General features: G+C 32.6%; 1 protein-coding gene across 2 annotated transcripts in view; it reads left to right on the top strand.

The window, feature by feature from the left end:
* The window catches only part of LOC131074932 (replication factor C subunit 2), a 118,194-nt gene extending 106,715 nt beyond the window's left edge, over positions 1 to 11,479 (top strand). The window contains exons 10-13 of one of the 2 annotated variants that reach the window (XM_058011672.2): positions 2,616 to 2,741; positions 10,801 to 10,884; positions 10,989 to 11,113; positions 11,238 to 11,479. In XM_058011672.2, the coding sequence (XP_057867655.1) occupies positions 2,616 to 2,741; positions 10,801 to 10,884; positions 10,989 to 11,087 (309 nt within the window). In that variant the 3' untranslated portion in view covers positions 11,088 to 11,113; positions 11,238 to 11,479. Of the gene's footprint in view, positions 1 to 2,615; positions 2,742 to 10,800; positions 10,885 to 10,988 lie in introns of both variants that reach the window. The other variant, XM_058011671.2, reaches the window with a different exon arrangement.
* Positions 11,480 to 13,581: the final 2,102 nt, after the last annotated feature.

Here is a 13,581-nt window from a genome sequence, read left to right as displayed (position 1 = left end):
GAAAAATCCGTGAAAATTGTGTTAAAAACTTGGCGGCATCAATGCAAGGAAAATCCGATGTGGGTCGGAAAAAAAACGTAGGCCACAAACTTGCCAAAATCATGAAAAGAAACTGCGAAAAGAGCCTTAAAAAAACGTGATTTGTCCTTCAAACCCTGCAAAAAAAATAAATTCTGCACCAAACTTGCGAAAACCCTAGCCGGGAATAATAAAATTCGAACCTTGCAACACGACTTGAAGCCCTGGAAAAAAAGTGAAACCCTAACTCGCGAACTGCAGACAAATGCGTGAACCAATGAACTGCCCTCCAAAAATCCAATATAATTTTTTTCATAAAAAAAACTTTTAAAAAATTTCTGGAAATCATTTCCAGGCAGAAAGGCTTGACAAATTTTTATTAGAAAATTCACCAAATCCTAAAGAAGCCCATCAACCCGCTTTGACACCATGAAAAATTGATTGCTCAAAATAATTGGATAAACTATTCAACGATATACACACGTATATATAGAGATTACAAGACAACGTTCTAAATTAAGAACATGTCGTTTAAGTGAACACTAAAAAGCTAAAAAACTTAAAAAGCTAAATAATAAAAAGCTAACTATGCGTCTTTAATAAAGAAGCAATAGTTACACTTAAAAGACTAAACAAACTAAATAAGTCGACTAAAAAGCTAAATAGCTAAATTAAGTCGACAACTAAGATGACCATTATAGAATAGATATTAAATATTATTTTAACATAAACATCATCAATTCTGTTAGGGTCTCAATCAACAATGGTGCAAATTGTGAAGCTCAACATTCCATAGATGGTACTAGCAATTACTAATAGTATTCCTATTCATGTAGATTGTGAGATGAAGCCCCACATATGACTTTAGAGCTAGATTCAATTGTTTATTTTGCCACAACTCAATCATAAATTGATAGAAGGCAAAGAGTCAACCATGGATGAATAACCGTTCCTTTTCCCTTCTTCAGCATTGTATAATTAAAATTTCATATAGTTATAGCTAGATAGCAATAAATAGACAAGTATAGAGGAGATAGATAACCATGCATCTTCTTTGATAGAATGTCATGTGCAAAATATTTAGATTAATATAATATTTGTTACAATTCTATATCTTTCATGTGTCATTTTTTATTTCGTTCCTATTGTTGAATCTTTGTTTAATATTTTCTTCAGCATATAACTTACATGAGTTCTAGCAATCGTGAGTGTCATCCTCTAGATATCTCCTGATTGTTTGTTTGTCAGCTAAGTTGCCGGTTTGGGTTCACTGGTACAGCAAAATTTTGAAATGGGGTTTGGGTTCGTTAGTACAAAAACAAATATATATATATATATTAGCCTATAAGCATGAATTAAGATTAGAATGCAACATAATATCATATAAACAACCAAAACACCATAAACTTGTAATCATAGCATCATGATCATAGTTCATACCATCATAGCATCATATACTTCAAGTTCGACATCAAAATATTAGAATGATAATATCAAGTTCAAGTATCATTGTTGCAAAATTCAACTTGCAACAATTGGAACTTTATACTAAGTTTAAATCATCTAATGGATTTTTCTTCTTGTAATAGCAGTCAAGAATAGCACTAAGAAGATGAAAGACTAATTGCAAGTCAAGAGTAACAGCAAAAGTCTTTCACGGAAACAACTAATGCCATTGAAGATGATGAAGAAGAAGAATGAGCAGTCAAGAAAGTGAGCTCAGGAAATTGAATATTTTTGTTGCTTTTCACAAGCTGAGGATTGTAAATCAGAATGAGCTAATGCATGGGTATTTTGTTGTTGTGATTGAGCATTGCTCTAGTACATTGTATAAGGTTAACAATTAAGCGGTCAGAACTCAATTGTTTGCTGCTCTGTTTTATCTTGCTTCAGACATAAATTTTTTGAATAAATCTATCAATTGTCTGTTGTTCTTAATAATTTTAAGTCTTAAACCTGCATGATAACTTGCAAAACAATCACACAAATTTGCAAGTCTGAACTCATTGCTATAAATTTTGTAAAATTTTGCTTAAAAAAATGTAAATTTCGGCACCCAAGTGTCCAAGTTCGCCCTGGGTTCGACCCGGGTTTGCCTTAGATGAACCAGCTTGCTTGGGTACGAACCCTGGCCGAACCCAAAGGCGAACCGAACTAGGACCCGAAACCAAAACAAACCGAACTAGAACCAGGGGCCCAGGGCAGCGAACCAGACATTCTAGTTTGTCAGTTTAGAATTATGGTCTCTTGATTGTTTTTTTTCTTGGATCTTCCATTTTGAAATTGAATAATCAGGAGAATACTCTGCATACCATATCAATTGCATTTTCTGTGATGCATCTGGTTTTTGGTATCTGTTTCTCTGCTCAAGATGAAAAAGCAGATACTGGATTAAACTGGCCCTCATGCATTGTTTGATAATGGAACTATTCATAAGGGAACTACGACTGACTTCGTGAGAAAGCAAGCTATATCAAACAAGCATTGCTGTTGAAATTTTGTTGATGTCTTAGTTAAATGTTGTGTTTTTAAAAATATATAGGTCAGAATTATGAGAATATTTTTAATTGCACGCGTTGCTTTTTTACTTTTTTCAGATGGTACCAAATCAGGTGGTCCAGTCACTGTTTCAAGCATGTAAAACCGGGCAATTTGATGTAGCACAAAAGGAAGTTGCAGACATTACGGCTGAGGGGCATCCAACATCCCAAATCTTTTCCCAGGTTCTATTTGATCTTTGAATTTGAAATTACGTATAATTTGTATTAATGGGATATGGATTGCTTTTTCCAAAATAAAATATATGCTTCTATTATGGTTCTTGCACAGAAGTAATTTTATGAGTGATAGAATGACATCCAAAATGGTAAAATGGGAGGCACAGATCATATCTATTAAGAGTCTTACGATTGTTAGCCTCGTTATTGTTCATCTTTTATGATACAGCAGTGTCGTTATAGTTTTATAACAGGTTCAATGAATATAAAACTTATCTGAGTGGGATAAATAAGTATGTAGGGCTCCTCAATTTATCGTTTTTCCATGTTTATGAAGTTTAATATAAAATTTCAAACATTGGAGAGGCTCTTAATGTGATTTTGGATGGAAAAAATCTTTTATTTTTATATATTAAAATGAACAAGTGAACATTTGCCTATTCAAACTTATTTCAATCTTAAGTTTTTGGCATATCATCATGGTGAAGGGTTTTAGAGTGTTGTCAAAGTATCCACCATGATCAAAATAGGAGAAAAAATCCATCCAAAATCATTGAAAGCCACCTATTGAGAAGTCTGTTTCTTCTGTGCTAAAATATTATTTTTGGTATCACCTTTTTTTAGAGAAAAGAGTATGTTTTGAAATTTGTTAATCAAGCCGAAGTTATTTATAGCCCATACTATTTTTAGCAGCCCCTAATTTTTTCATGATGAGCCTTTTGAGGAGTTAACTATTGTTAGATCATCTATCTTTAGATCTCTTGTCATGCAAGAGATGTGAGTTTTAAGTGAGTTCGTAATAATTTCAATTGACAATTTGAGTCGAGGTTGTTGGAGTTCAGATTTAGTTTTAGTAAATAGGATTTTATAATAAAATCTGCATTGGATGCAAGCAATTATTAGCTATAGTGGAAGTTTTGTTAGTTTCTTTAAATATTTTTCATGCAATTTTTTGTAAACATTATAAATAGTTACCATTTGCACTTAGATTTCTAGTGGTAATATTAATGCTTGTTGCTTAAATTGCTATTCACCAAGTATTCATTATTCTTAATCTAAAATTCAATCGTTCAATAGAACATAATAATTTTTATCTTTATTCTAAAATTGCTATTGAGACTTTTTATGTTTGTTTGTTATATTGTTGAGGATTATATTTGCTTTTAGCATGTTTGCAATCTGTATATTGCAGGTTTACTTGAAGTTGGAGTTGTGGCTTTGTATTCGTCCCTTAAATTTAATTTACCAAAGCATTTGTCTACATTTAAATTTTTATACCTATTTAAGTTCTTATTTGTACTTTTACATTGTTTAGTTTATGCTTTTACTTGAACAACATAAGCATGTAATAATTGTAGGGATTTTTTTTCTCTAAAAAGTATAAAAAACCTTTTGGCTTGAGTTGAAGTGCCTAAAACCTTTGCTCTACATGAATCCAAAAAGGCACATCTTTAGTTATTCAGCAAAGTATAAGCAACCTCAAAAAACATTGTACACATTGTGAATAGAAAGTACATATTGTTTAGATTAGGTTAGTTTTGTATCACATTGAAAGGTGCAAATTCTAATGCCAACATATCTAGAATTGACGCATTTGAGAAGATTGATATGCCTTGAAGCCTCATCTTCAGTTTTGCAAAACTAAAATTACCTTCCAAGTTGCATTTGAGGAGATTGATATGCCTTGAAGCCTTATCTTGAATTTTCACAAAATTATAAAATACCGTCCAAGCTTTAGAGACTTCACGTATGCCTATCTGGTCAAGCTTGTAATCTTTGATTTAATACTCCAACTATTTCTAGCTAGAGTTTGGAGAGCTTCAAAAGCTTTTCCCTAATGAATGGTTTTAAAAAGAATTAGAATCCAAATATTCCTCCAGAATTCCATTAATTTGCCATTGTGGAGAATTTAGAACGCATGAGTGGAACTAATCTCTCTAGATACCTTCATACTTTCTTAGGGGGGCATATCCTTTAAGAAGGTCCTGTATAGGAAGAAAATTGAATGAGTCCCTACCTTCAAGATACTTGTATTTTAAAATACTAGTCCAGGTTTTAGAGTTATCTGTCAAAAACTTCCAAACCAACTTGGCTACGAAAGCAATGTTGAAGCCATTGCTATTTTTGAGCCTTCTCAAGCTAAAAGGAGATTAAAAGACTTCCTTGTGCCTTTCAAGAGGAAGGATCTTATCAAGGTCTTTATCTTAGAAATAAAACCTTTGGTGTTGTAAACAAGCGGAACAACAGATAGGGGTAGCTTGAGGAATAGATTTTAGAAGGGTGAGCCTACCCAGTAAAGAAAGAAATTTCGCTTTCTATCTTGCACACTTCTAAAATTTAGTAGAATGGGTTCCAAAGATATTACCTATCACAACCAAACAAAATGAGTAGCTGATGTAGGAACTAGGAAACTCAGCTTTCTCAAAGGATACAAGCCTACTAAGAAAATTTTGAACCATACTTTTGACATTTAGAAAAATTTATCTTGTACTTATCTCATTTATCTTCTAAATTCAAGCCTTTTCATGTTAGAATACAAGTATATGTTACATCATGAACAATAATAATATTAATTATTATTGTTGTTAACTTTGGTAGTTGGTTTTTTTGATAGTTGAAAAACTATTGTCAACCACCTATTTGTAATTATATATTGTGCTTTTCATCAATAATATGAATGCTCATTGCCTTTCAGTGAATTGTATTTTGGTATCAACGCACTCTTGGCTCTTGCCTTGTGAAATTTCCAAATCTTGAGCAAATAGGTGAAGTGATTATGCTAAGAATATGGTGTAGAAAACCAAAACCATAGTCATTTGCTATTGCAAAAAATCCCAAACGTTTGAGGGTTGTTCTATCTTGTAAGTTACAATGCATCTGCCCAGCAAAATATATTTATTCCTTCATTTCTTAAAGACAATTCATGTGCTTAGAAAGGCAATGCCTTTTAAAGATTCTTCATATGTTTATTTGCAATGGTATGGATTGTTTGAGGATGAAGGAAAGGCGAGGAGACATCAATGAAAGGTGTTAGCTAGACAAAAAATACCGTTGAAGACAGAAAATAATAATATTTGTGTATATGGGTGCTCTACATGCTCCAATATTTGATGGTTCAATCCTTGTGAAAGGCAGCCTATGGACAGTCCATGCCTCAACAAAAATGAAAAAATCTTGGATGCAGGTTGCACCATTTAATGACTGCAATCTGGGTGTGATGCAAATAAGGAGAGTAGTGCTGATTGAAGGCACATTCTTAAAATTTATGGCCAAATATTCAAGTTTTTGTTTTTGTTTATCCAACATTCATTAAATAAGTTAATATACAAATTTTTATAGACTTTAAGACACAAATGGTAGGGTGAAGAAATAAAGGGACCTTTTATAACTACATATAAAATAATTGCAAACTATACATTTCCTAAAGTTGCAATATGATATATATAGTTGCAAAGAATATAATTTTGGTATAAATGCATGATTTTGTTTTCTTCCAAAGCATTGTGAAAATAATAAAATAAGCCATATTTCGTTATGTATTATAACAAAACAAGCATCATTTGGTATAAACAGTGTCCCTGATTTATATTCTCTTGTAAAGCTGTCATGCCAAATTATTGCATCTGATGCCTAATAAAGTTGGAATAATGATGTCTCTGGCTTTGACCCTATAAATTGTTAGGGAGAAGCAAGGCTCCATTTGTTGGCAAACTTTCATTCCATTTACTACCCCCCTATGCACTATCATTAGGCTATATCAGCCTAAGTAGCCAATCATAAAGTATATTGGAAACTTGTCTTTCCATGTATGAATTGACCATATGCTAGGTTGCTGTTGATATATCTCATGGACCCATTTCATGTATTGTTTGGGTATATAGAAAGGACCAACTTGTTCCATATACTAGGCATGGAAAAAAAAATGTCCAATCCCGATTGGAGTTTCAAGACTTGTGAGTAATTTTAAACGACATTGTCACAAGGTATGCAATAGATGCAATTGAGTAGAGAAGATTTGATAAAAAAAAATTAGAAGGGCAAGTTGGTCATCTTGTTCAGAGTCATTCATGAGGTACAACCTCATATCATAATTGCCTAAATTGGGAAAGATGTTTGTGATACATTGAAAATAGTATATGAAGCAAAGAATCAAAATCAGATTCGTCATCTATAGAGACAATTTCATTGGTTGAGAATGCAATGTGGGGAACAATTGGCCAAATTTTCAATTTTTTGTTTTTGTTTATCCCACATTCATTAAATAAATTAAGGTACAAGTTTTTATGGACTTTAAGACACAAATGATAGGGTGAAGAAATAAAGGGACCTACTATAACTGCATATAAAATAATTGCAAACAATACATCTCCTAAAGTTGCAATATGATACTTATAGTTGCAAAGAATATAAATTTGGCATGAATGCACAAAAAAATATTATCTTCCAAAACATTGTGAAAATAATAAAATAAGCCATATTTTTCTATGTATTATAACAAAACGAGCATCATTTGGTATAAACAGTGTCCTTGATTTACATTCTCTTGTAAAGCTGTCATGCCAAATTATTGCATCCAATGCCTAATAAATTTGGAACAATGATGTCTATGGCATTGACCCTATAAATTGTTAGGGAGAAGCAAGGTTCCATTTGTTTGAACACTTTCATTCCATTTACCATCCCCCTATGCACCATTATTAGGCTATATAAGCCTAAGTAGCCAATTGCAAAGTATATTAGAAACTTGTCCGTCCATTTACAAGCTGACCATATGCTAGGTTGCTATTGATATCATAGACGCATTTCATGTATTGTTTGGGTATATTGAAAGGACCAACTTGTTCCATGTACTTGAGAAGTGATAATTACAATGCATGGAAAACAAAGGCCCAATCCCGATTGGAGTTTCAAGACTTGTGAGTAATTTTAAATAACATTGTCCCAAGGTCTACAATAGATGCAATTAAGTGGAGAAGATTTGATATAAAATTAGAAGGGCAAGTTGATCATTGTAATGTCCCCTTCCTAAGCCAATTCAACATGGTGGAGTTGTTAGCCTATTCAGTTGATTCCCATGGGATAATGATTAGGGTTAGGGAATCTTGGAGGCAATATCAGGTGTGATTTTATATTCTTTTTTGGAGTTTTTTCGGGTTAATTTTTCCATCCTATTTTTAGTAAGTCAGTTATGGGCATTGACAGAGTCAGTTGGCATGCTTGCTATTTTTAGTATTGTCAGGGGTTCAGTTTTTATTATCATCTTGACTTTTAATATAATCCAAGGACTTAAAACTAAATAACGGTAAGTTATAAGTTAATAAAGTTAAATTAAAGATTTAACTTTATTGTTATGTTAATTTATTTAATGAAGGGACTATAGAGGTCAATTATTAAATCAAAAGTGATTTATTTTAATGGATGGGCCTTTATTATTTAATGCTACACTGGGAGATTAAAAAGGGAAGTGATTTTTATTAAATAAAAGCAAAAAAAGAATTCCTGAAAATAATGAAAAGTAAAAAGAAATGCTTTTTTGAAAAGCAATGAAAAAGGAAAAATGTATTCCTGAAAAATAGCAAAAAAGCAAAAAAGTGCTTTTTCAAAAATGTAGCCAAAAAGCCAAAAAAAAATATAAAAAGAGGATTGGGGCTCTCATTTGGGGGATATGTTGAGTATTGAATTGGATATTGCTTCTTCTCTTTGGTTTGTAACGATGGAAACCGTTGCAGGCAACATTCTTCACGTTGTTGAGAGATACCTAGAGAATAATCTGGTAATTTCATTCAGAGGTCACATTTGGGCATATTGGAGTCTACATTTTCAGATTTGCAGAGCTTATTGAATATTGGATTTAAAAGAATGATTTTGGAGAAGATTGAGGAGGATTTATTTTCTATTTTGCTGGTTGTATCTTCTCCCTTGCTGGCCATACACTCTTTTGATGGGCATCTAGGGTTTTGAGGAGGTTACACTTGCTGTTTTGGAGTGTTTTGGACCTGCACTTCCTTGCATACCTTCAGCGTAGCCTTTGGAGCACATTGTGAGGGTTGGCATTCATTTTGGAGTGATATTTTGATGATTTTTATGAGCAGCTAAAGCAAAACCATTGCTGCATTTTCTGGGTATGTTGGATTTAGGTATGTAGTGTATTTTTATGTATTGGGTTGTTATTTTTGAGGAAAATGTATTTGCAGACCAGAAATTAAATCTAGAATTTTCAGCTGTGTTATTTCTGAATATTAGTGATTTTCTGAATTGAAATTGTGTTGCATTATTATCTCTTTATCTGCACTATTATTGTTATTGATTATATTGCAAAAACAAGTCATAATCACATTCAAAGACAAAAAACAAAAACAAAGCACAAACAGGGCTACATATTACAAGCGTCTTGTTTGGAGTCATTGATGAGGTACAACCTCATATCATAATTGCCTAAAGCAGGAAAGATGTTTGTGATAGGTTGAAAACAGTATATGAAGCAAAGAGTCAAAATCAGATCCTTCATCTATAGAGACAATTTCATTGCGTGAGAATGCAAAGTGGGGAAAAATTGGCCAAATATTCAATTTTTTGTTTTGATTTATCCCACATTCATTAAATAAATTAAGGAACAAGTTTTTATAGACTTTAAGACACAAATGATAGGGTGAAGAAATAAAGGGACCTTTTATAATTGCAGAAAAATTAATTGCAAATTATACATTTCGTGAAATTGCAATGTAACCTATATAGTTGCAAAGAATATAATTTTGGTATAAATGCTCAAAAAAATTATTTTCTTCCAAAGCATTGTGAAAATAATAAAACCGTCCTATGTTTTTTTCCTAAAATTGCAATGCAAAACCGTCCTATGTTTTTTTTAGCAAATACGAGCAAGGTTTGTTTGACTGATTACTTTGATTATCACTTTCGAACTTTGTATTAAGGAATTCATTTTAATAAATCCATAAGGATCACATTTGGGTCATAATTTGCTTTATAACCTTTTTGAAGGATGATGTTCTAAAAAAGAAACTAGAGGTAAGTGTTTTGAAGAGTGGAAAAAACTTGAACTTGCAACCAGTTATTTCTCAGTTTTACTTCTCAATGTTTCTAAAAGTTCTGGTTATGAGTATGGTGATATTTCTAACTGTGAGGGGAGATAACTAGTGGAACTTTCTACATTGTTGAGTCCAAATGATCCATGAGACATTAAGAGCGAAAGAATAGGTCCCTAGGCTCAGGACATCTTGAGGGCATCTTAAGACTTGGACTTACACTATCTGTTGTGGTGTTGGACATCTCTTGTCCAAGATTAAGGGGGCGGACTTGGAATGGCTTCTGAAGCTTACGCACAGTTTTGTGCTTCCCTGGATAATACTTGTTGACGTTTTAGAATATTATTTCATGAGAACAACTTACAAACAAGCTTTAAATGATTCTGCTTGTTTAGTTGTTGCTGGAAAAATAGTAAAATATCACTGTTATCTGTTGTTTCTGTTCCATGTAGGTTTGGATGGCGATATTGCATGGTTCCATATATTTTATAGGATATAAAATTGCAAGGAGGCAGACTTATCATTTTTATTTATTCTCTCTGTCTTTATCCTATTTAAATGCCGTAAAATTTAAAAAGGAGGTTTTCATCTTTTTTTTTTTCACTTGAATTTGCTGTGTTCTTTGAAAATCTGGATTTTTCCCAATTATATTACCAATTTTTTGGAAAATCTGGCTTATGGATCTAGTAATAATTCTTTTGACTAGCATAATCTTTGAAATAGTTTGATATGTGCTCTTATTGCTTTCTTTTCTCATAGACTCTTGAGATATTTGTGGTTTCAAATTCCAAATTTCAAACCAAAGACTGGAACTTAGTCATTGACCTAGCTCTCAAGTCATATGACAATTCCTAGTTTTTGTTTGTTTGTTCTGAATTAATTTTTGAATCTATATAGCTATGCTTTTTCTTTTAATTGTTTCTGTGGAATGCATTTTAAGTTCTGCTCAACATTTTGGAGCAAGTTGAGACATCTAAAAAATGCATTTAAACCGGATACTAACATTCTTTTTTTGGCTTTTGTAGTTATATGACATGGTAGTTCAAGCTAGTGATATTTCAGATGAGACAAAGGCCCGAATAAGCCAGAGATTAGCTGAAGCTGATAAGGTGATTTCCTTATTATCTTTAAATTTCATGAATTCCACCTCAATATTAGTAGCATGTTGTGTTCTTTAGTATACTCAATGTGATCTGAATGTGTTGTTTTGCAGTGCCTTATTGATGGAGCTGATGAATACTTGCAGCTGTTGGATGTAACCAGCAATACAATGCGTGCCTTATGTAACATGACTCAAGAATGTTGTTTTTGATATAGATAAAAATGGGTTTTGAAAAGGTTAGTATTGATGTTATTCACACAAATTTACTGAACAGATGGCTAGCATGCTTATACTATATAGTCTCTTTATGCTGTCTCCTTACTCGAGCTGATGACTGATACAGCCTTTGGATGTAAGCAGGCAATTTAACTCATGCCTTTGTAATATTGTTCAAGAATGTTGATGATCAGAACTCATAACAGGCTTGCTGGTTCGCCAACTTTATTTCTAGAAGAATATTTATTATTTATATATAGGTTTGACGTGTGGTCAATCCCTATTTTTTGTCCTTGTACCCTTTCACTTGCCTCTTTTTGGGCTATTGAAATTTGTTTTCGTTTGTTGGTATAAAAGTGAAGAGTCTCCAATTGGGATTGATATTATTCAGTGTTTAGTTGATTGGACTTGAAATTGTCAAAGCACTTGACATAAAGATTTCGATCTTCTTATTTTTCTGAGCAAAATTTGGTTTGAATTCAAATGTTTTTATTTTCCTGCAAAGATTGATCTCTACTCATGTGACCTACTGAATCATCCTTGTACTGTGTTCTTGATATGTTTATAAACGCCACCACCGTTGTGATGCTTCATTAAATGTTATTGGTATTGATGATGAAGATTAAGATTTGGGAAAGATTTTTTCTTTATGTACCAATAAAACTTCCATTGCATTAATATTAAAGAAGCCCTAATACAGCAGGTTATTTTAATAGTAGTTAGGTAATGATTTGAGGTAGTTGACACCTAGTTGGTAGACTATGAAGCAATAACGTACCACAACTTGACATGCGAGGTAGTGTTGCTTACCAGAAATATTTATTGGGACCTTGTTATGGTGCTACTTACAAGAAATAACTAGATTCATAAAATACACAAAATAAAAGAATGACTGAAACATAGTGAATAATATTGTATGATCTAACAAAATCACATTAGAGAATATTGCAGGCCTCTTCAAGGGGGTAACCTTCTTTGAACAATGCTCAATACAATACAATTCATAGATACCATTGTACTATGGAAGTCCTCATTATAAAAATTTTACCCAACAAACTATTTCTTCCCAAGTCTCAAAATCACTGCACCACTTCTTAGAATATGATTTTACTCACAAGGCCAGTTTTGTCAAGAAGTGAATGAAATCAGTTCATCCACACAACTATGGAGGACTGAGTTAACTCAATGAGAGTGGGTTGTCTCTTCTACACTTTGAGCTCAGGTTTGACTCAAGAGGGCGTTCCTAGAGGTTGAAGGTAAAACAAATAAATGAAACTAGTAGCTAAACCCAAATTATTGATTCAACACCACATTTGTCATTGTGTTGAGAGCAACTAATTATCAAATGGTCTCTATATAGTTGATATAACTCTTTGAGAATAAGTGTAAGGTGATGGTGAGTTGCATGATTGACAAAAGATGATATTTGTTATTCTCGGCATATAGTGATATCGTGAGCACCACAAATTGAAATTGAAGGTAAGTATATTTTGTGATTTTATTTGAAATGAATGATTGGAATAAATACAACGAGATTGGTGTCTATCCTAGGGCAACATAGTCATAGTCAACAAGGAGAAATAGAAAGAGAAAGACAAGAAATTGTTGTTTATCCATTTATCAAAACATCACCACATATTATTGTTAGCTTTATCTACTTAGTAACTGTCGTGCTTTGTGAAGTGTACCTGTACCTGCAACCACAATGCACTCAATAAATCATTACAAGCAATGGTTAGTAAATTGAAACAATGAAAGACAAAACCATAGTTAATTGACTGATTGCCTCCTAGTAAATGTGAGTCTGAAAAATGCTTTCAGATCTGATTATGCATATTCCAATGACTTGACTACACTTAGATGGAGGATTTGAATCATGAAAATGCATGATCTAGCAATGATAGCATGATTAAGCTATATGATTTCATGATTATTCTAAGAAAATAAGCTAAAATTAAGATGCAATTAAGCTAAAATTGAGTATGATAACATTGCTAAAAATGATAAACTAAAAGCTAGATGCCTATAGTAACAATGCTTGAATGCAAATGAGATGAATCAAATGATATGCAAGAATGATATGAAATTGGGACCTTTTGTGCTCCAAAATGAGGTCTATTTATAGGATTTTCAAGGCTAGGGGTGAGGTGGCAAGAATCAACGGTCAAGATTGATTTGAAGATATCAATGGTTAAATTGGAGGAAGTTGGTAAAGGGGGTTGGATTAAATGGAACATCTGTCATCTCTATGGTGACAAGTGTCAAGAGGCTTCTAGAAGAGGTTAGATGAAAGAGAACACTTAGTGACAAGTGTCACAAGGTTTTAGAAGATGTTGGATGAAAGGGGACATGGTGGTAGGTAGAATGGGTTAGGTTTAGGAATGGTAGAAGTTAGGAGAATTTGAATTTAGAAATTCAAATAATAGGAAAAAGGTTAATTAATCTCAACAACTCATGAATTGATTTGTTTTAATTAATTAAAGGATTA

The sequence above is a fragment of the Cryptomeria japonica genome, chromosome 5 (assembly GCF_030272615.1).
Source record: "Cryptomeria japonica chromosome 5, Sugi_1.0, whole genome shotgun sequence".
NCBI lineage: Eukaryota > Viridiplantae > Streptophyta > Pinopsida > Cupressales > Cupressaceae > Cryptomeria > Cryptomeria japonica.
The sequence above is the reverse complement of the archived record's forward strand: the minus strand, read 5'-3'. Positions and strand labels throughout refer to the sequence as shown.